The sequence below is a fragment of the Mustela putorius genome, unplaced genomic scaffold, assembly GCF_011764305.1.
Source record: "Mustela putorius furo isolate JIRA1106 unplaced genomic scaffold, ASM1176430v1.1 tig00003853_pilon_pilon_pilon, whole genome shotgun sequence".
In the NCBI taxonomy this organism is placed as follows: Eukaryota; Metazoa; Chordata; class Mammalia; order Carnivora; family Mustelidae; genus Mustela; species Mustela putorius.
This window is the reverse complement of record NW_025422005.1, coordinates 34,599,981-34,623,147: the sequence shown is the minus strand read 5'-3', so window position 1 is coordinate 34,623,147 and position 23,167 is coordinate 34,599,981. Positions and strand designations below refer to the sequence as shown.

The window sequence follows — 23,167 nt, the reverse complement described above, 5'->3', positions numbered from 1 at the left end:
TCAATCTCTATGTGTGCATCGGTTCCTGTCCATTGGCATGAACATCCTCAAGCCCACCTACTTTGCACACAATTGTCCTTCAGCTTGATCTTCTCTTGTTATTGCCCTTTTCCTCTCTCCACTCCTAAGCCTCCCAGGAGCCCAGGGGAAGCCACTTCAGCCTCCGTGCCTCCTTTGACAGGCTGCTGCAATTTAACTTCTCCTGCCATGGGACCAACATTCACCCAGACTTTTCATGGGGGGACCGTCTTTCTGTGCTACCTACACTTAGCCTCTCTATGGTATTTGACCCAGCTGGTCATGTTGTCCTTGTCAAAACTCTTTTCCCTTCACTTTCACAGTCCTGGGTTTTTTCCTGTTTCCTTTTAACACCTTACATTGCTCTTTACCAAAAAGGCAGAGTGGCCTATGGAAAGACTAAGAACTCTGAAGTTAGGAAGAGTTGGATTTAAATGCCTGCTTAGTACATACCTCTTCTTCCATGTGTGGCCTTGAATAAGTCACCGAATGCCCCTCAAGGTTCAGTTACCCCATCTTTAAAGTGTCTGCCTCCATCAGCTATTGTGAAGACTAAGAGATCGTGGAAGCCCCTGGCACAGTGCCTGGCAGATAGGAGGCACTTAATAAATGGAAACCAGAAATAACAGTGACAATCAGCCATCTTGTTGGCCCATCTTGCTCAGCTGTCTCGTAAATGCTGGCAATTCTCCTCTTACTTGGTTCATTTTACCTGGCTGACCTCACTCACTTCTGTCATTTCAGTGATCCCGTCTCCGCTCAGGAAACTCAACTGCCATCCTCCTCTCGGGTCTCTTTTCAGACTTTTATTTTCTACTGTGTGGTGGGTGGGGTGTCTACCAGATGTCCTTAACAGTAATCCTTAACTGAGCTAGCACTCAGAATTACTTGGGGAGCTTAAAAAGAAAAAGCATCACCAAAGGCCTCCTGAATTACCAAAAGTCATTACCAAAGGTCAGAATCTATGGGAGGGAGGCCTAAGATTTTTTGTTTTGTTTTGTTTTATTTCTTACACAAATGATCCATTAACATCTTCTGCAGCCAGCTGGGCCTGCTCCTTGGATGGCGCTGGGGAGCCACCAAGGCTCATGGAGTCGAAACCTAACTCCTCCCAAGTCCGATGGGTTCTCCTGCTCTCTCTTGGTGGTGCACACAGCTCAGCTGGCTGCCAAGCCCCAAGTGAGCTATCACGTTTGATGGCTTTTCTTTTGTTGCCCCTTGTCCCAGGCGCTCTGCCTCAAAAATGCCTGTCTGACCCAGTTGCCTCTGTTCCCACTGCCACAGGGGAGGCCTCACCATCCCTCTACACTCCTGTCTCCCTAACTCCAGCGTGGAGCTGTTTTGAGAGCTTTTGCTAAGGGATCCTAAGACACCTCTTGGAGCCTCTTGTCCCTCCTGACTAGCACGGTGTTTTCCCGTGGACACCATGTCCCAAATCAGATCCCACTCACATTCCAGGGCACTGAGAGGAAGCCAGGGAGAGAGAGAAGGAGCTTTTCCAAGCCCTGGCTATCTGGCCTCTCCCTCCCGTGCGGTCTGCAAAAGCACTGTGATCCCTTCCCTACCAAATTGACTCCTGTAAGCTTTTCTACAGTCTTTTCATCATCCTTGTTGCTTGTCTCCACCACTTTTAAGCCTGCCAATATCTTTCTGATCCTTAAGTAAACAGGACAAATCACTCTGCTGGGAGACATGAACTCTTTGCCCCGCCTTGGCCTTCTGGAAGTGACGCTGATTGAGTAGCAGACACGCCATGGGAGGCTGAGCGAGCTCTGTTTCTCATGCCTGCAGGAAGGGCAACCGCGGCAGGTAATTTTAAGGCTAGTGTGTTGCATCAGAACCATGGACGCATGCAGCCCGGACCCACCTGCGCAGTTCTGAGAGTCTGCAGGGACAGCTGCTGAGCTTTAGGTGACGCACAGGGCAGCAAAGCTATCAGACCTTTGTATACTTGGTTCTGGTACTTGGGATTTCCGTGGACCAAAGAATCCAACAGAACCTGCACTTCTTCCTGGGTCTCTTCGGATTTCGACTTTGCCAAGAATTCTGCTATGGATCTCACGCCTGAGCACAGAAGAGAGGAAAGGCTCAGTTAGAAGGGATAAGGAACACAATCCTTACTCAAGGTGACCTAATATGGGCAGGGGGGACGACGGAGATGGGTGAACCAGGCCCATTCAAGCAAAGCAGAATCAAGGCTCAGTTCTCATGTTGCCTCACTGTCTTGTTTGCTTCGTGGTTCTGTGACCCGAGGGTGTGGTTCGACACAGGCATGTCAGCGTGTCAAAATCTGTTCTAAAGTTTAAAATGGCTCTGCGAAAGGCACAATTAAACATGGGTTTTGGGATTGCTGCCTGATCATAACACATGTGCAGCATTCAGCGGGGTTTACAAAATGTTCTGACAAATGTTGCCTTGTTTAATCCCAGGTTAACCTATACCAAGAGGGAGAGGTTAGTCCCATATTATGGATATATACACTGAGGCCCAGAGAGGCCATGGGGAGACAGAGGAGAACCATGATGAAAAGTTCTTTTGAGGGCGCCTGGGTGGCTCAGTGGGTTAAGCCGCTGCCTTCGGCTCAGGTCATGATCTCAGGGTCCTGGGATCGAGTCCCACATCGGGCTCTCTGCTCAGCAGGGAGCCTGCTTCCTCCTCTCTCTCTCTCTGCCTGCCTCTCGGCCTACTTGTGATCTCTCTCTGTCAAATAAATAAATAAAATCTTTAAAAAAAAAAAAAGTTCTTTTGAGAAAGGGGTGTGTTGGGGGTGGTATCTTCTCCATCCCCCTCCATCAGAGCACTTGATGGCACATAGGAAATTTACAGGGTTATTTACCCTTCTCACCACACTGTAAGCTCTTTGAGGACAAGGACTGTATTTTATTCATCTTTGTATTCCCAGCACTAGATACATACACGAGTGTGCGCGCGCGTGTGTGCCCATATTCATTGATTTTATTTCCATTTTATTTCTAGAGTTATTCATAACTCACTTAATTTCACAAAGGATTTTAGGGAATGGCTTAATAAATCTTTGTTGAATGGATGCATGAAAGAAGATATATTTAAAATGGAGAAGTATTTCCAAAACTACCATGGAAAGATTGGAGCAAATGATGAATCAAGAAAATCATAAATCTGACTCTCGTGGTGGTGACATGGACAGGAGCTAACTGACTCTACTGTACAAAGTACTTCCATGCAACCTTTTCCGAGAGTGGTGCTGGGTGCCGCCACCATTACACCCAGGCCCCTAGGAAGACATGGCATCGCCAACCCCATCCTAACACAGGACCCACCATAGCTTTCACAGATGAGCTCCTTGTACTTCCTGCCATAGTTTGCAATAACCTGAAGTAGCTTGATGGATTCCTTCTTGTCCTCCTCCTTGATCTCCTCCAGCCCAAGTATTTCCAAGAGTGTTAGGACGCCTCCAACTTCAAGAAATTCTATAAGGTACCGATTACTGTTCAGGGGAATACAAGAGGAGAAATAAGACATTTGTCATGTTCCTTGGCACTCACCTTTCTAAGGGATCTCAAGGTCCTTCCTTCACAAACTTTACCCAGGAAGTGTTCATGGGCAAAGTGACACAATAATTGGGAAGTTCTTCCTTCCAGTGGCAAGTGCAAAAGTTAAATACGTTGGATGTTTCTTGTGTTTGGTTTTCCAGGATCTCTTCCTCTTCTTCTTGAAATAGCATCTCAACTATCCCTTGGGGAATCACCCCTCTGCCACTCATACGGGCTGTGTGGTTTTGGCAGGGTAAGCGGGTTACAGGCTATGCCATCATTCTGGCGGTGGTAATTGGTTGGGACCAGCCATGTGACCTCAGTCCAATGAAGTTCAACACCTGGGACTTTCTTGGGAACCCCTGGCAAAGATATGCTCTCTTTTGAGTGTGGCTGAGCAGGAAGGACGCATGTCTGTAGCTTCCCAGGGCCATAGCACATGGAGGCCTATGAACACAGAGGGGAACAGAGCTGAGAAATGGAGACAGAGAGAGAGGGAGAGACCAAGTACTGATGACATTTTTTGAGGCCCTGGGTCTAGGCAAGCTTAAAAATATGGATTTCTACTCATGTTGGTAGAAGGTGGTGCTCCCATGTAGTGTGCATGCCAAGGGCACCATGAACCCCATATGCAACTGAGACCCCAGAGTCTCCCTAGAAGTAGAACTCACCTGCTCACAGCTGACAAGAAGATGCCAATAGACTGTAGAAGCTTATCTAAACAGGAGCCAGTCATATAGCTGTATGACAAGTTAAAGAGTGAATCTCAGGGTAGTTTTCCACACCGTAACCAGATTCTGTGTCGATTCCTGGTACCATCGATGGCTTAGGATGACCGACAGTTGAATTGTGCCCTTTATCGGAGAGGGGCTACTAGGTTGAAGGGGAAGTGGCAAAAAACACGCAGTGTGGGGCACAGGGGTGGGCGGTGCTAGCAGGCTTGTTCCCAGTTCCCCAGGAAGCTTTTCTGGGGTCAGCCAGCCACCTTGGGTCTGACAGGGCCCCTCCAGAACAAGGAGGCTCTGAAGAATAAAAGGTGCATGGAGAAAGCCTAGTCAATTTTCCAAGCCTCTCTATGTCATGACCATTGCACCCTTGGGTCTCAGCACAGTTCATTACTTTATGCCTCATTTTTAGACTTCTCTAAAAATAATCGGCTTCATCATTAATTCTCAATTTTGTACTTGCTCAAAGCTTTACACTGGAGGTCACTATCTTTATGAAGGATTGTGTGCCTTCCTAATAAGAACAATGGGAGATGGTGGAAAAATTAAACTCTGATTTAAAACAACCTCCGTATTTAGTGTTATTTTTTAATGTGAGCCTTGCAAAAAGCTTCATTGTAATAAAGCACCCAGAGCATGCATCAGCTCGGATACAAGGTATGAAATCAACCCACAACAGAAAAGGAACCAGTCAACAATTACTAGGCTCATAACACATCACAGGCTCTTAGAACACTTAAGAAATTAGCTGAAATTATTGCAGCTCATGGAGGATGACTGAGAGCTTCCAAGACTGATAAAGGCTAATGTAATGGGTTGGAGGTAATGGTGCTTTGTTGGGGGGGAGGGCGCGTGAGGCAAATTATCTCTGCTGCACCCTGGTTCCCAGGATGCCAATAGAAGTGGAGACAGATTGGCTCATTAGGAAAGGCTCTTTACTGCAAAAACAGTGTTTGCTCTGGAGCCAGGCTCCCCTGCCTGTTGCAGCGACAGCTGGAGGCCAGGTTATCAGACCACAGGGCAGTCTCTGTAATCCTACCCTGTCCTCTATCCAGGTCCCCACGAGCCCCCGTTCCTGCCTCCCTGCCTTCTCCCTCTTTTCCTCAGTCACCAGCCAGGCTCACCAAATTTGTCACCTCTTCTTCCTCTGTCCCACGCTAGTCTGGCTTTCACAATCACTCATTACACATGTTTCTGGTCCATTGTTTCCAGCAATTAGTTCCAGAAGTTTGCCACAGTATCAGCAGGCGCTAACTAGTACTAAGCATTGAGCGCATGCCCGGCACAGGGACGCTCTGTTTTTCTTGTCTCATTTAATCCTCCCCACACCCTGGGGTGGCTGCTAGTCCTATGTCCATCTACTTCCTGAGGAAACAATTTCAGACAGGTGAATGACTTGTCCAGGTATCAAAACTAGCTGACGGAACTGGGATTTGAGCCTAGCAGTCTAGGTCAGAGTCTGAGTTCTTCCTCTCGGGTCTTCCTCCATGGAGACAGACAAAGGGTGTAGGGCTATTTATGCAGATTCTCTCCCCGGATGGTGTTGGAGGTGGAACTGTGGGTCTGCCCTGTCCTCGGGGAGGGAGGTGGTATAGGAGAGTGGATGGGGTATGGGCTTTGGGCCAGACAGACCCATTTCAGACCTTATCTTTGCCATCACTAGGAAGTTACTCAACCTTTCAAAGCTCTTCTCTCTCTCTCTCTTTTTAAAAGATTTTATTTATTTCTTTGACAGAGAGAAAGAGAGAGAGACAGACAGTGAGAGAGGGAACACAAGCAGGGGGAGTGGGAGACAGATAAGCAGGCATCCTGCCTGCGGGATGTGGGGCTCGATCCCAGGACCCTGGGATCATGACCTGAGCTGAAGGCAGACGCCTAACGACTGAGCCACCCAGGCGCCCCAAAGCTCATCTCTCTTATTTCTAAAATGGGATAATGCCAAGCACCTATTATGCTTGGCATTAGGCTCAAATGAGATGATATTTGTACATCACATAGCTCAGTGCCTAGAGCATAAAAAGACTCAATAAATGGTAACTAATACTTTTGTCATTATAATAAATAAATCTTTAGTTTTACTGGTCTCTTCTGGAAATTTGAGGTTAAAAAAGGGGTTTGAGGCTAATGTGAGACTAGGTGGTAGTCAATTTTACAAGACATAATGATGTTATGTTGATTTGTTTTCCTTCCGATCCACCATAACTAGAAGACTGAGGAGGCGGCGTGGGGTCAACTCACGTAACACACGACATCACTTCAGCTGGTCTCTTTTCTCTGTTTATGACAAGGTCCCCAAAAGTTAGGGAATTATGCATGGTGTCGGGTGTAGGCAGTGAACAAACAGTTGTCTGAAAGCACGGTTCTTTCATTCATTCAATAAGTGTGCCATAGTGTCTTGTAAACACTGGATGTTCTGACTGGCACTTGGGAGATGGGGAAGGATGATACAGTGCCGAGGGCAGTGAGGGCAATGACTGAGTAAGAAGAGGACACTACCACTTCAGGGGCGGGGGAGGAACAATCCTGCCACAGAGACTGAGAACCGGCCATGGGAGAAGGTGGGGGACTGGACAGCGTAGGAAGGGGCGGTGGTCAAGCAGGGCCGGGACTAGGGGGAGGTGAGTGAGGCACGTGCTTCAGTTGTGACATTTTGAGGGGCCTCAAACCACACAGCGATCAAATAATTTAAAAAAATCCATGATGAATAAAATATTAAAATTCTGACTGAAGATGGGATTTGACCCTGTACTTGTACAACCCTGCCTCACTCACCTCCTCCTGAGGTCACATGGAAAATGCTGCCAAGTAAGATGAGGAGGGCAGAGAGGGTGGTCTAGATTTGGTGACCAAGAGGTTGCTGGTAACCTTGGGGAGGTTAGTGTCACAGGTTGTGAGGTGGAAGCCAAATTATGGGTGCTCATGTTTCTCAAGGTGTCATCTTTGGACCATGAGAGACCTGGACGGGTCATTCACTCATCTGAGATCTGGAAGGTCATTCACCTGTCTGAGATTGTCTCCTCAGGAAGTAGATGGACATAAGGACCAGGGTTCCCTGTCAAAGTGCGTATTAGAAACAAAGAGGCCAGGGAGCTTCCCTTAATCTACTACATCAGAACAGCGGGTTGAGGGTGGGGAGGCAGACTGTTGATCTGCAACTTAAACCTCTTTTATGCACACTAATGTCTGAGGACATTGGGTCAATCTAGAGACATCAATGGTATTCCCCTTAGCCTGTTCTGGGCCCGAGTCTGATTAGAAATTTTATTGATGACTTAACTGTGAGAAAAAGAGAGCTGTGGTTACTGAAGCCTTTAGTTCTGCCCAGCTGCAGGCTCTGGTTCACTCCTTCTTTTACTGAACAAACATGTAGTATGTACCCCTTATGTATCCCTTATCCAGGCATGATCCTGGGAATTAAGAATGTAGAGATGAAAAAAAAAAAAAAAGAATGTAGAGATGAAGAGAACAGAGGTGATTCCTGCCCTCACAGAGCCTATAATCCAGTGGGGAAGAGAGATTTTTAAAAAAGACTTATTTATTTATTTATTTGAGAGAGAGAGAGAGAGAGAGAGATAGGTGAGGGGAGAGGCAGAGGAAGAGGGAGAGAGAAATTTTAAGCAGGCTGTGCTGAGCGTGGAGTCAGACATGGGACTCCATCTCCCAAACCTGAGATCATGACCTGAGACTAAACCAAGACTCAGGCGCTTAACCAACTGTGCCACCCAGGTGCCTGAGATATTTTTTTAAATATTATTTGACAGAGAGCACGTGCATGCACAAGAGCACACAGGGGTAGGGGGTAGGGGCAGAGGGAGAAGGAGAGGGAAAATCCCGAGCAGATTCCTGCTCAGTGCATGGAACCTGACACAGGGCTCAATTTTAGAATCCTGAGATCATGATCTGAGCTGAAATTAAGAGTCGGACGCTTAATCGACTGAGCCACCCAGGTGCCCCAATATTAAGCAAGTACAAACACAATGTTATAGTGATGAAGACAGAGGGGCTTCCATGAGGAGATGTAACAGGGGAACCAAGGCTAGTTTAGGCCTCAGAAAAGGGCTTCCTGAGGAAAGGATGTTTAGACTGAGGTCTGAATGGTGGAGTAAGAATTAGTCAAATAAGGAGTAGATTTGGAGGAAAGGAGAAAGTTCAGGCAAGGAGAAAAATATATAATAAAAGGATCTGAGGGGCACCTGGCTGGCTTAGTTGGTAGAGAGTTGTGACTCTTGATCTCAGGGTTGTGAGTTCAAACCTCACACTGGGTGTAGAGATTATTAAAAAGTAAAGTCTTAGGGGGAAAAAAGGATCTGAGATGATCCATGGAATGCTATAGGCACATAGTGCAGGAATATCCTGAAATGTATGCATAACCCAAATTTTCAAGTCTGTCTTCAACCCCAATTTCTCTCGGGGACTCCTGAGCATGGACACCTCCAACACAACATGTCCCAAACCAGACTTATTTACCCCAACTCCTTTTCTCTTCCCACATAATGGCACCCCATTCACCCAGTTTTCCAAGCCAGAAAATAAGAGTCATTGTGTGGGGTGGAAGTGGAGACGGTTGTTGGATGAATAGGTATAGAACTCAGATTCCAGACAGAAATGCGGGTAGGGGTACACAACTGAGAGCCCTTAACCTGGAGTGGTGCTGACATCATCATGATAGATTAGGTCACTGAGGGAGAGGGATGTGGATGGGGAGTCCCAAGGGAGATCCACATTTCAGGGATGGCTGAAGCAAAAGAGGAACGGACCGAAAGAAAGGAGAAAACCAAGAGAATTGGTATCACAGAAACCAAGGGAAGAGTGGGTAGTTTTTTGTTTTTGTGATGATCTGTATGTGCTTTTCCCTGCTTCTTTTCTCTTTCTTTCTCTCTCTCTTCTTATTGAAGTTTAATTGACATATAACATTATGTTAGTTTCAGGGAAGAGTTTTTTGACAAGTGGTAATGGTTGACAAATGCTGCTGGGAGGTCATGTGGAATGACCGAGGATGCAGTCATTGGGTTTTGCACTTAGAACAACAGCGGTAACCTTGGCAAGACCTGCATCAGTGAAGGGGACAGAAGTCAGATTGCAGGGGGCGGAGGAGAAAAGGGAGGTGAAGCAGCGTAGACAGGGAAAGTCAATAACCTTTTCAAGAAGCTTTACCATGAAGGGCAGGAACTAGGTGGAATAGTGGTTGAGATGGGGATTTAATTTAATTTTTTAAGGTGGAAGAAATTTGAGCGTATGTAAATGCCGATGAAAAAGCTGGTAGGGAGGCAAAAGGGAAGTCCATCAGAGAGAAAGAATAAAGACCCTGAGGACAGGGAGAGGAATACCCGCATCAGATCTGATGGGAGCGGGATGAAAATGAGGATATACATATAGGGAGGGAAGACAGGGAGGGTGGGAGTGCTTGACTTTGTGGATGCTACTTTGGTCACCAGCTGTCCTGATCTATAGTTTTAGGGAGAATCAAGAGAAAAGCTGTCCCAATAATCCTCATTCCTTTTCTCCTTTGAAGATTGCCCAACTAATTTCTGTTCAGCAAAGGATACATGAGTCTCAGCCAGGTCGTCAGGCGAACCAGGAACAAGCTGGCTCCCTGGGAAAACTCCTGCTCCAGTTCAGGAGAGGTCTTGCCTTGGTTGGTCTTGATGAAATTGTCAAGGATGTGACTCCTTGCGACTTTGCCGGCATTGTCCCAGTCTTGTAGAAAACTCAAGAGGCGGCTAATTGCTGCCTGCTCCTTTATAGAAGTCATGGTCAGTGAGTCCTCAAGTTGGCTACAGAGAAGGGAAAACAGACAGGTCTCCTAATATTTAGAACTGTGCAAGTCCCACAGGTTACTCTATGGGTTTTGCTTTTCCAACAATTGGCTTGAGGTGGGGTGAGCCTCTGTCACCCATGTAGATGTTGTGACATTCAAAATACACCTCTAGAACTGATCATCTCCTACTTGAACAGAGAGGATTTAGCTGTGTTGTAAAGGTGTTAAGAGTATCAAGGTGGTAGGGTGGGTGCCTGGGTGGCTCAGTGGGTTAAGTCTCTGCCTTCGGCTCAGGTCATGATCTCAGGGACTTGGGATCAAGCCTTACTTTGGGCTCTCTGCTCAGGAGGGAGCCTGCTTCCCCCGCTCTCTCTGCCTACTGCTCTGCCTACTTGTGATTTCTCTCTCTGTTAAATAAATAAATAAAATCCTTAAAAAAAATTAAGGTAGTAAATGTCTACTTCACCTTTAAGAGCTAACGATTTAGCTCCTTGGATTCTCTGTGGACGCCAGTAACTAAAGAACCAGCTGAAATGAAGGTGCTTGCTAAAAACCTGAGTCACTTTCACCCCTTACTTCACCTAGGGCCAGAGATTTGGGGGTCTTTAGAGACCTGGCCCTTCTCATACCAATCAGCTAAGGAAAAATGCTCCTTAACCTTGTACCTTTGGCTTTTATACAAACTCTCTTAAAAACAACTTAAAAAAAAAAAAGTTAGTAAGAAGAAAAAGTTTCCATTCCATAGTTGGATTAATGGGCTATGGTTTGTAGGAGTCTGTGTCCTTGGGAGAGTGTTTTCTGTGGGGGAGGGAAGGTTTAAAATAAACCCGTTTTCCAAAAATAGTTGTGATTGAAAGTGTTATTATCCATAACAAATGTTAGTGCTGATGGGAGAGAGGCATGTGTGATTCTTTTGTCTAACAGACAAGTGAAAGTCATATTTCACATTATCATGGGGTTTTCTGTGATTTACAGAATATTTGTGAAACATTACTTGCAGGGGCCATGATTGATATGGAGAGAACAGCTTGTGTGTAGGGGAGATGTGTATTTCACGAAGACTGTTCAACATGAAATTTACAGTCCCATAAAGTGCTTCTACATCTTCGCCAGAGATCTAGTTAAAAGGACTTTACAGTCTGAAACATCCTAAAATTGATTCTAAATTAACGTTTCCTCACATGTATTTGAGATATTGATGGGGCCCAGCTATCAGAATTTTATTAGGAAGCAATAATCTGAGGCTCACGGAGACAGACATACATACACACCAACCTCCACTAGTCCCCAGAGGACACTGGGTATGTGCTCCTGGGAAGGGCGTCCACGTAGCCTTGGGGATGGAGACAGCTACGAAATCCTGTCAGCCTTAACAGCCAGGTGAATGGCTGTGGATCAACCTAAACACAAAAATGACCAAAATCCCTCCTAGGATCAAACATCAATCACTGCGAATGACATTATAGTCCTAAGTCTGAGAATAACTTTCAGAGGCGGTGGCCACCTTCAACAGCCAAACCGTCCTCAAGAAAATGGGGATGAGTGGTTGTTCTGGACCCAAGGGAAGAGGATTTGAAAGACCACCATTAGCTTTATAAGGCAGGAAAGCACCCTGTGCCCACCCAGCTGTCCCCCACCCTCTACCCCCTGCTGCCGTTGGTGGGCTCTTTCTAGGATAAAAATTTGAAGCCCATCAGAGACACACCCAGCGATTCTGGGACATGGAGGGTGGGAAACTTCCAGCTGGGCGCTCCCCATTATGGCCTCTGACATTTCCTTGGATCTTCCCTATCTTACCCTTTCCTTTTTTTTTTTTTTTAAGATTTATTTATTTATTTGACAGAGAGAGAGAGAGAGAGAGAGAGAGAGATCACAAGTAGATGGAGAGGCAGGCAGAGAGAGAGAGAGAGAGAAAAGCAGGCTCCCTGCCGAGCAGAAAGCCCGATGCGGGACTCGATCCCAGGACCCTGAGATCATGACCTGAGCCGAAGGCAGCGGCTTAATCCACTGAGCCACCCAGGCACCCTATCTTACCCTTTCCTTAACGGGGAAAGGAAACCACAGATGGCAGCTTGAGAAGTCACAGTGAGGCCCCTGAACATGCAGCCCAGGCCCGTCATGTGGCACTGTGTGAGGTACAGTGGGAGACGGGGAGATGGGGCACTGCCGGGGCCCTGGGGGAGACTCGGATCTTGTGGTACAAGGGATGAACATGAGATCTGGAGTCAGACTCAGGAAGCCAAGGAGAGGAGCCTCAGAAGAAACCAGTCCTGCAATCCTTTGATCTCAGACACCTTGATCAGAACCTCCAGACCTTGAGATAACTAGCTTCTGTTGTTTAAGGCCACCCCACCCCCAAGTCTGTCGTGCTTTGTTATGACAGCCCCAGATTATCCTTACTTTACTTAACCTGCTTTAGGCTGTATTTACGTCTTGCTGAGCAATTAGTTTCTCATCGCAGGCTCACTTCCATTTTTTCTCCCCTTATCCTCACAATATAGTTTTCCATAATTTATAGTTAAATTGATAGTTAGTGTTTACATTATTGGCCAGGTAGACAAACACTGTTCACTCAAGCTGTAAACTACAATTACATTTTCTTTCTCTTGCAAGTTGGGCTTTCCCTGGATGAATCATTGCTTCTTTTTTAAATTGTGTAGATTTCTGAGTACCTAGAGCGATTTTCTTCCAAATGTTCCAAACACATAGCTGTTTTTCCAAACGTTCAGCCCCTAACTGATCAGTTCCATCTTTTCCCTGGCAACGTCTTTCCCACAGACGTCAGTCTTTCTGCCCCGTTCGGGACCACTTGCTTTCCTAAACCTGGCACACAAATGTTGTTCTGGGATTTCCTTTTGCCAGTTTTCTCTGTTGACTGTCCCATCTCCTGAACCTAGCTCTTCCTCCTTTTTGGTTCGCTCTCTTGTTTTGTGGAAGCACATTCCTCAGTAGTTTCCTAAGAAATGAAAATTACTTTTTCGTGTGTATCCTTGGAAGTCTCCAAGTATATTGACCTCATGTTATATTGGTTGGGTATATAATTCCAGGTGAGGAGTAAACTTCCCTTGGATTGAGCCTCCCCAGCACTGCTGGTTGAGAAGTCTGACGTCATTCTGATTCGTGTGCTATGGACCGTGGCTTGTTTTTTCATTCTCAATGCTTTTAAACACTTTTCTGAAATGGTGGGATGGTATGTTTGATTGCAGGTCTCTTTCAGTTAGTGTTCTGGGCCCTTGGTGGGCTCTTTCGAGCAGGTGCTATGTCCTTTGGGTTTTGGAAATTTCTTTATCAGGCAATGACTAGTCTTTTCATTGACAAATACATAAAAGTCACTCAGTGGAGGGCTTTTCCTTCCTCCTGGGGGTCTTTCAGGACTTCTCTACTTTCCAGGGGTGGGGTGCGGTGAGAGGGTTGGGGGTGCTAGATTCCTGGCATGTGGCATCCTGGGAGTGGAGGTGGGGGAGGAGCAGGGCTGCCACCACACAGGGTGTAGGGTTTCTTGCCATCACTCAGTTTTCTCCCCTATTTCATTTCTTTTCTTTTCTTTCTTTTTAAAAATATTTTATTTATTTATTTGACAGACAGATCACAAGTAGGCAGAGAGAGAGAGGAAAAAGCAGGCTCCTGCTGAGCAGAGAGCCTGATGCGGGATTCAATCCTAGAACCCTGAGATCATGACTTGAGCTGAAGGCAGAGGCTTTAACCCACTGAGCCACCCAGGCGCCCTCTCCCCTATTTCTCATCCCTGCCTTTCAAACTATGCCTGAGATCTCTGAGTATGAAGGCCTCCTGAATTCAATTTCCTTCCTCCTTATGCAGCAGGAGAGTTTAGAGTGGGCATGTGGCTTTTGAGAAAGGAGCTCTGGGGTGGGGACAAAGGGCTCTGCATACTGACTTCAGCAAGTTCCCCTGTGTTTAGCCCCTTACCTCATGTTTAACCTGGGCTAACTCGGGTCTCCAAGGCACTAAGCTTTATAGAGATTTAAATGGGTGAACTGACTTGTTTCTTGTTGGTAATCTCCCTTTGTGGGCACTTAATTTGTAATTTCTTAGCATGTTTTAAGCCACTTGCCTTCCCACTTGCCTTCTACCTTTCAAATATTTGTCCAGCTTTCATCTGGTGTTGCCTCCTTCTCTGAACTTTTGCCACATCTTCTTCATCCATTCATCTGTCAATGGACAGCTGGGCTCTTTCCATAGTTTGGCTATTGTGGACATTGCTGCTATGAACATTGGGGTGCAGGTGCCCCTTCAGATCACTACATTTATATCTTTGGCGTAAATACCTAGTAATGGAATTGCTGGGTTGTAAGGTGGCCTATTTTTAACTTCTTGAGAACCCTCCATACTGTTTTCCAGAGTGGCTACAGGAGCTTGTATTCCCTCCAACAATGTAGGAGGGTTCCCCTTTCTCCGCATCCTTACCAACATCTGTTGTTTCCTGACTTGTTAATTTTAGCTGTTTCTGACTGACCAGTGTGAGGTGGTATCTCACTGTGGTTTTGATTTATATTTCCCTGATACGTCATGTTGAGCACTTTTTCATGTGTCTGTTGGCCATTTGTGTGTCTTCTTAAAAGAAATGTCTGTTTATGTCTTCTGCCCATTATTTGTTCTTTGGGTGTTGAGCTTGATAAGTGCCTTATAGATTTTGGATACTAGCCCTTTATCTGATAAGACATTTGCAAATACCTTCTCCCATTCTGTCAGTTGTCTTTTGGTTTTGTCAACTGTTTCCTTTGCTGTGCAAAAGCTTTTTAATCTTGATGGAGTCCCAATCATTCAATTTTGCCTTTGTTTCCCATACTTTTGGAGACGTGCCTAGCAAGAAGTTGCTATGGCTGAAGTCAAAGAGGTTCTTGTCTGTGTTCTCCTCTAGGATTTTGGTGGATTCCTGTCTCACATTTAGGTCCTTCATCCACAAAATAAGACTTGATGAAGATTACAAACCCATTCCCCCCAAAACCCAAAAAACCAGTAAGTACAATTTTAAAAAGAATTAAGAAGAAGAAAACAGTGGGAAAAGGAAAGAAATGTCCCAATTTCAGGAGGGAGTTGCTAGGGTAAATTTTGTATCTGAGCTTCTTTTTGACTACCAAATAGAAGGGGACACATTATGTGTCTTTAATGGTGCAGGGAGGACAGATGGAATGATGGCAGAAGAAACTAATGTTTTTTAGTGTTTCTAAGAGCTAGTCACATAGAATATATTTTATGGACATTATTTGTTTAATCTTCTTAAGTTCCCGAGGAGGTAGTTATAATTATCCCCAGTTTTCAGATGTAAAAACCAAGGTTTAGGGAGGTTTGCTCATTTATTGAAGGTCTCACGGCTAAACAGGGGTGGAAACAGAAACTGCACTCAGATTGTGTAAAACTCCAAAGTGCAGGCTTTCTCCATAAAACCCAAAGCAGTGATTCTCCTCTCCCCTGTGTTCCAAAACGTCACCAATAACCTCTGTTGTCAGATTCTGTGGCTAACTTGCAGACCCATCTTGCTTGGCCTCTGATGGATTGTGGATGACTCTCTGAACATTTCTCTCCTGACCTCACTCTCTCCTGGTTCTGTCCCTCACTGGATTCTCTTCAGGCTCCTTTGCAGCTCCGTTCTATTCTCAGTTGTCTTCTCACACTTCATAATTTTCACTCCCACCCTTTTGTATTATAGTGCAGGCCTCAGGACTCCCAAACCCATACTGTCAGCCTGGGCCTTCCTCCTGAGGTCCAGATGCCTGTATCTGAAGAACCAGTGGAAGTCTTCCTCCTTATATTTCACACACTCTTCAAATCCAAAGTCCCTGGGGTGCCTGGGTGGCTCAATTGGTTAAGCATTTGACTCTTGATTTTTGGCTCAGGTCATGATCTCAGTGTCCTGGGATGGAGCCCCATGTCAGGTTCTGTGCTCAGTCGGGAGTCTGCTTGAGATTCTCTCCCTCAGGCTGTCCCTTCCCAATGTTTGCGCAAGTGCGCGCGCTTGTGTGTTTTCTCAAATAAATAAATCTTTAAAAAATGCAAATTTGACATACTTCCCTGCTTCAGACTCTTCAGCTCTTCCTCATTACCCTCAAGATAGAGTTTCAAACATCTCAACCCTGAGAACTTCTGTCTACAACTGAAATCTGACCTCTGTTCACTGCAATCCCCACACCTCCAGCCCCCGTCCCTTGTCACTGTTTCCAGTGGGAATTAAAAGGTGGCTGCCAGCTTTCCCAGGCTTCACAAACTGATTTCTAAATTCCCCATGTCAAATCATTTCTTTTTCTCTAGCTCAAGCCTCCTGTTCTCCCACCTCTGCCGCACCTTGGTGCTCATTTACAGGCCTCTCTCTCAGGCTCACGATGGTTTGGGCACCCCTGTCTTCCTGCTCCCCTAAATGTGGCCAGGCAGTTTCAACAACCACAGTTTCCATCTTTGCAATCTGGGGGGCTAGCATCATCCCTGGGTCATAATGGGTGCTCCACATCTGTCGCACTGTGCTCGTAATGAGGATTTTAATTTCCTTAACCTCACAGGGTAATGAATTAAACAAATGTCCTGGGTGTCAACTCCTAGCCAAGCACCGGTTGAGTGGGACTGGTTAACATGACAAACATAGTCTTTGGCCTCAAGATGCTTCCAAGAGGGGCGCCTGGGTGGCTCAGTGGGTTGGGCCGCTGCCTTCGGCTCAGGTCATGATCTCAGGGTCCTGGGATCGAGCCCTACATGGGGCTCCCTGTTCAGCAGGGAGCCCGCTTCCCCCTCTTTCTCTGCCTGCCTCTCTGCCTACTTGTGATCTTTGTCTGTCAAATAAGTAAATAAGTAAATAAATAAATAAAATCTTTAGAAATATCCTCTTGACCGCAGTGTAGAAAGATGACCATAAGGGGGCAAGGCTGGAAGTGTGGCACCAGTTAGGAGGCTGTTCCCCTAATCTCAGCAAAAGATGCTGGTGACAGTAAGGCTGGATAGAAGCACAAATGCTACACATTTCTGGAGAAGGGAGAAGCAGCAGGACCTGAAGACTGGCAGTGGAGGATGAAAGTGGGGGAGGAATCAAGGATGCCCAGCTGACTGGCTCTCTACCTCACAGAGTACATAGGGCCCACGAGGTACACTTCCTTCTATACCCTACCAGGTCAGCACCCAGCCCTTCCCTGTACACGAGTCTGCCCCTCCAGCTTCCATCTTTCTGACTCTCTTTAAACACCTGCTCAATCTTCACCAACCAAAATCAATACATAAGTAACACCTTCCTTGAATGCCTTTCCCTCAAGCTTCTATCCTTCCTCCCTTCTTCACCACCCAATTTCTCCCACTGGCCTACAGGATAAAGTCTAAACACTGTGTGGCGCACGAGGCCCTTCAGACTTGGGCCCAGGCTAACCGCATCTCACGTCTCAACTGACTGGGCCCTTCCAGGGCCCTGTGGATCTCAGTGTTGCTCTACCAACAAGAATGGCCAGCTTCCTTTTTGCCCTTTGGCTGATTCCCCAAGGTAACTGGGGGCTGTTGGTTCTGTGGTCCCACCTATGCCATCTCTTCCCCTACTCTGCTGTAAAACTTAACCCTCCATCCCACTGGAGTGTGAGTTCCTCAAGGGCAGGGGTTGGTCTTCCCTATCTTGCATTTCCAGGGTCTGGCATAACACTTGGCACGAAATAGATGTTTAATAAACGCATGATGAGTGACTGGATGAAGGAATCAGCCAGCTCCTGTTTGGATGGTTATATCTGAATGTCCATGATACGTAGGTCCATAAAACTACCAACTTCCCAAAGCCGCCATGTGCAGTGGCAGAATCTCCATCCAGGAAGGCCGGTGCAAAGTCTATGAGGCATTTTACAGCTATGACAGAAAATAGCAATGTCAGCAATAGTGTCATCTCTGGACACTAAGGACAGGCATTCAGTGCCATGAACGGTCAGTTAAATTGTAATTGGAGTGAACTGTTCCTCTGCAAACCATAATGTTCTTTAGCTGCAGCCAAATGGCGTTCAAGAAGGAGGGAAAATTTTTTTGAAATGTCAAGGAAATTATTTCCAATTTGGTGCTCACAACCAGAGACTCTAATGATCAGTGGAAATGAGAAGCAAACAAATTAGCACTAATGGAAAATGGCTTTTGGAAAAGGAGATTTAATTTATAGTCAACTGATCATGGGATGCAGCATGCAGTAAAAGTCGGCCTCACCAGCTTGATCATAAGGACTGGAGCACACACGGAATGCCAGAGAAAAATACACGTATGCCATCATGCTTATTGGAATCTCTCTCGTAAGTGGCAGCCAATTAAAATAGTCATTATTTTACCTTGGAGAGAAAATGGCCTGAAAAATCAAAGCACATGAAATTAAAATCTGGATTAGGAACCGTGGTCCAAATTGGTTTGTTTGTGGCCTTTTAACCTTGGCAAAGTCTTCTGCAAGGACCACAAACCTACTTTGTCTTCAGCCCAGAGTGGACTCTTTGTTTTTAATTTCCTCTCCATTTTCAAAGGTGATGAATAAATCTGGACTCATCCATAAATCATTTCTATAGCAGACAAATGGCTCTTCCTCACGCAGGGAAACTAAAATCACAAAATCTCAAAAACCCTGGCTATTGTACTAAAGTCAAAAGTCTTTAGTGACAAGCGAGAAGAGGTATTAAAAACCAAAAGGTCACCTGATCTCGTTTCTAAATAAAATTTCTCAGAGGGCTTTTTTCCCCTAAATCAAAGACACATTTCTAAAAGCAAGAAGCCTCCAGGGCACAGGCTGCCAGCCTGGCTCCCTGTCCCCGGATGGCCTCAGAGACAAGGCCGTCACTGTCCCCTGTTCCTGCAGGCTCCACCTGCAGAACAGGACAGAGGCCTTCTCTTCGGGCTCTCACCCCAACTCCTCACTCTCGGCTCCACGTGTGGAAAGAGAGACAGGGAAAGAAACATTTTCCTTCTGACCTCAGGCTCAGTGACAGGGTGTCCTGGCCTTTACTTCTGCCCTCAGGGTATATATGCTACAAATGGTCACTTTCTTCTCATAGATTCCCTTCCTTCTGCTTCCCCCCTCGTACCTTCTGAGATCCTTCTAGCTACCCATCACTTCCCTACAGACTCCAGGTGCCCCATTTTTTCCTCAGTTGCCTTTCCCTCCATCCTTTCCCCAGAGACCACCTTTCCCCCCACCTTCTTCTGACAATGCCCTCTGCCTTCATCATCTCCTCAGACCTACCTCACTCTCTACCCAGACCCCACTTTTCCTCTCAGATCACTTCTGCGGTCTCCCCACAAAACGTTAACTCTCTAGGTCAACCATCACCTTTCTACCCACATTCTCCTCAGCCCTGCACTGCTCTGTGCTTCACCCTCCCTGACCTGATTTCCTACCCTTCTTTCCTTCTCAGCCTTCTTACTCTGCCCTCAAGAGCCTTTGTTCCCCACCAGCAGGCTCCTCCACCCTTAGCTTCTCCACAGCTGCTCTGCCTCCTCTCCGCCTGCCCCCAAAGTTGGCTCTACACCACGCGCCACTTACACAGAGCCCTCCCTGGTGGAGGTTGCTTATACTCTTTTTTTTTTTTAAATTTATTTGACAGACAGAGATCACAAGTAGGCAGAGAGGCAGGCAGAGAGAGAGAGAGGAGGAAGCAGGCTTCCCGCTGAGCAGAGAGCCCAATGCGGGGTTCGATCCCAGGACCCTGAGATCATGACCTGAGCGGAAGGCAGAGGCTTAACCCACTGAGCCACCCAGGCGCCCCAAGGATGCTTATACTCTTATGCCCCAAAGTTCTCAGGACTGGCAGTGGGGGTGGGGGTTGTGTCTGCTCATCAAAGCCCAACCCAGTTCCTTCTTCCACTTCTTTCCTGTAAAAACCCTTACTACTTTGAGGCTCACGCCACTCTGCTCTATTGACCATTACCCCACCTCATATTCATATCATCGCATACAGACTCCAGAACAACATACTTAATTCATCCAGGGCTTTGGTACCTGGCTCACAAGCATCCTTTTCCATCCTCAAATCCTGCCATCATCTAGAGGGGCTGGCCATATCAACATCTTGACTCTCCTGTATTTCACTCCAGCCGCCCAATCCCATGGCTACGCCCTGGGCCTAGCCATCACATGGGACTACTCAAACTTCATTATTCCACTTTTTTTTTTTTTTTAAGATTTTACTCATTTATTTGACAGACAGAGATCATAAGTAGGCAGAGAGGCAGGCAGAGAGAGAGAAGGAAGCAGGCTCCCCACTGAGCAGGGAGCCTGATGTGGGGCTCGATCCCAGGACCCTGAGATCATGACCTGAGTCAAAGACAGAGGCTAAATCCGCTGAGCCACTCAGGTGCCCCATTATTCCACTTTCTGATCACACTACTTTCATTAAACTCTTCCTAGATAGGTGTTTGCCTAACTTCATTGGGACCCCACTACAAAACACTTTTTTATACCCTCTTAGGCAGCTTAGGTTCTAAGCTACATCATCTCAACCTTTTGCCAGGATCATCCACTTCCTTGTCCTTTGTCCGTCCATTTCATCTGCCTGATGAAACCCAAACCTGGATAGATTCAACTAAGCTCTCTGCACCCACTGCTAGATGCCTGAATACTGTTGGGGGGGGAATACCTCCCACACAACCATGCAGACCGCTGCTGTGACATCCAATGGTCCCCAACCTCATAGCTGCCCAGAAATCTGCACGCTGTCATGGTGCTCCTGTTCTTCACTCACCGAGGCTAGTTCAGTCCTTCTCTGCTCTTCTCAGACCTTGCACACCATCTCCAATCCCACTCTCACTGGCTGATATCATGCCCACATTGCACAGAGAAAATAGAAACCGCCAAACAAGAATTTCCTCAACTTCCTGCCACCAAACCTACCAATATGCAGATCTCACATGCTTCCTTTTTGTCACAATACAAGTGTCCCTCCGCTTTTCTAGGTGAATTTCTCCACCTCATTCCTTTTCTGGGGGTGCTACTCTCTCAGCTATTGCCTTTTCTCTGTCATTTTATCCTTTTTCCCTTTTGCTGGGTCCATGCTAACAGCACTTCTCTCATCTGAATAAAAACTTTTGTCTCCTTCCAGCAATTGCCTTCTCCTTTTTTCTTGGGAAGAGCTAAATGTCTCAAAAGTGTACTGTACAGTTTTTACCTTCTCACCTGCTTCTCAATTCACTGTAATTTGACCTCTGTTCCCATGGCTTCACCGAAACTGCATTTAAAAGGTCACCAACAACTTCCTTGTTTCTAAATCCACCGGATTGTTTTTCAGACCTTATTTTACTTGATTAGTCATCAGCCTTCAATACTTTCCTGCTGTGGCTTCTGAAACACCACGTTCTACCACTGACTACCTTACAATTCTGGACATTTCATCTCAATTAACTTTGCAGGTTCATCCTTCCTTTGCAGATCCTCAGACTAGGGGGCTTCTCAGGGCTCTTTCTTTCTTTTTTCTTTTTTTAAAAGATTTTATTTATTTATTTGACAGAGAGACAGTGAGAGAGGGAACACAAGCGGGGGGAGTGGGAGAGGGAAAAGCAGGCTTCCCATCAAGCAGGGAGCCCGATGCGGGGCTCAATCCCAGGACCCCGGGATCATGACTTGAGCCAAAGGCAGATGCTTAACTGACTGAGCCACCCAGGCGCCCCTCTCAGGGCTCTCTTGTAGGCCTTCTTCTATTCTTACTCCTATTTATACTTTCTGGGAAGCCCAACAAATCCATCCACTGGTGTGGCTGATGTCTATAAGGCACTACAGACCACGTTTCTATTTCCAGTTTAGGCTTATCTTGCAAGCACCAATCAGGCATATTCCAACCTCTTGGGACACTTCCACTTGGATGTGTCCCACTTGTTATCTCAGACTCATCAGACCCAGAACTTACCCTCTCCTAAAAACCCTGCTACCTCTTCTTTCTGTTTGCTTAATACAGGAATTTAGAAGTCATTCTTCATTTCTCCTACTTGCCCCACCAGGCACCCAGTCCAGTTCTTTTTAGCTCATAAGTATCTAAGGAATCCATCTCCGCCTCTTCATTCCTGCTACTTCTCCATTCCTTAGGCCACCATAACCTTTCCCCATTACTGAAACAACTTCCTAACTAGTCTCCTTCCTTCTCCCAATCCTCAATCCATTCTTTCCATTGATCCCTCTAAAATGCAAATCTGATCATTATTCCTTTGCTTAAAGTACTTCAATGACTCTCCATTGTCCTCAGGATAAAGTCTGAGCTCTTGTGCTCACAGGTATAAAATACACTGGAAAATTTTTATCATCTACCCATAAGCTCAAAGCTGACTTGACATCAAAGACCCTCCAGGATTGGAGATTGTCAAGCTGAGTTTGACACCAAAGACCCTCCAAGATCCTAACTGTTCTTCCAAGTTTACTCTCACATTAGTATCTCCACTGGCCAGAAGATGCTCAAAATTTCTGGCACCCATCTCTCAGTTTCCCCTCGTTGAGCTCCTGCAAGGAGTCCTTTGTCCTCCATATCCCCACGAGTCTTTCAAGGCCCAGCTCAAGACATATCCCCTTTAGGGTCTATTCTTCTGTAGTATTTATCCCTCACACAGAGTTGGTACATGTATGGTTTCTCTCCCTCTCCTTTTAGGACTTACGGAAGTCAAGACCAAAAGCGTAATCTTCACTAGAGCTCACCTACATAATAGGAGCTTAGTAAATATTTGTTAAATACATAGATAAATTCAAGAAAACTGTATTCTCTAGCCCCTTTATGTCCCCAACGGACAGAACATTTTGAAGACACCACTCCCCTGCCTACCACTCACCCCACCAGCCAAAATATTCCTCAACCCACTGGATGGAGGATGGGCTGGCACGCGTCCCCTAGGCCGTTTTGTACGGTTTTCTACCTCCAGCCCTCGGAGCTGCGTCTGGTAAAGGACGGTAGAGGTAGGAGATGGCGTAAACCAAAGGGCACTGCCGTCCACCCCGTAGATAAGACAAGGCGGGGAAGGAGACCTTCCCATTTCCAGAACACCGCAAATCTCCCGCAGACCCTCTTACCTACACGGGAGGGTGGGAACTCTTCCCGAGAGGCGTCCCGGTTGACCAATACCTGACCCAGATCACGCGAGTCAGCCAATGGCTGTGAAGCACGGCTGGAACGGGGCGGGGAATGGTTGCTAGGGCCGAGCTGTGGGGTGCCGCGAGAGGCTCCGAGAGAGACTCG

General features: G+C 46.5%; 1 protein-coding gene across 10 annotated transcripts in view; it reads right to left on the bottom strand.

Moving 5' to 3' along the window:
• ARMH1 (armadillo like helical domain containing 1) overlaps positions 1–23,143 on the bottom strand; it is a 49,299-nt gene extending 26,156 nt beyond the window's left edge. The window contains exons 1-6 of one of the 10 annotated variants that reach the window (XM_045064405.1): positions 23,002–23,143; positions 11,289–11,413; positions 9,802–10,029; positions 4,202–4,270; positions 3,318–3,484; positions 1,886–2,082 (exon numbers count right to left, since the gene is read on the bottom strand). In XM_045064405.1, coding sequence (XP_044920340.1) covers positions 1,886–2,082; positions 3,318–3,484; positions 4,202–4,270; positions 9,802–10,007 — 639 coding nt within the window. In that variant the 5' untranslated portion in view covers positions 10,008–10,029; positions 11,289–11,413; positions 23,002–23,143. The other 9 variants (XM_045064401.1, XM_013044611.2, XM_045064404.1 and 6 more) reach the window with 9 other exon arrangements.
• Between the last annotated feature and the right edge of the window lie 24 nt (positions 23,144–23,167).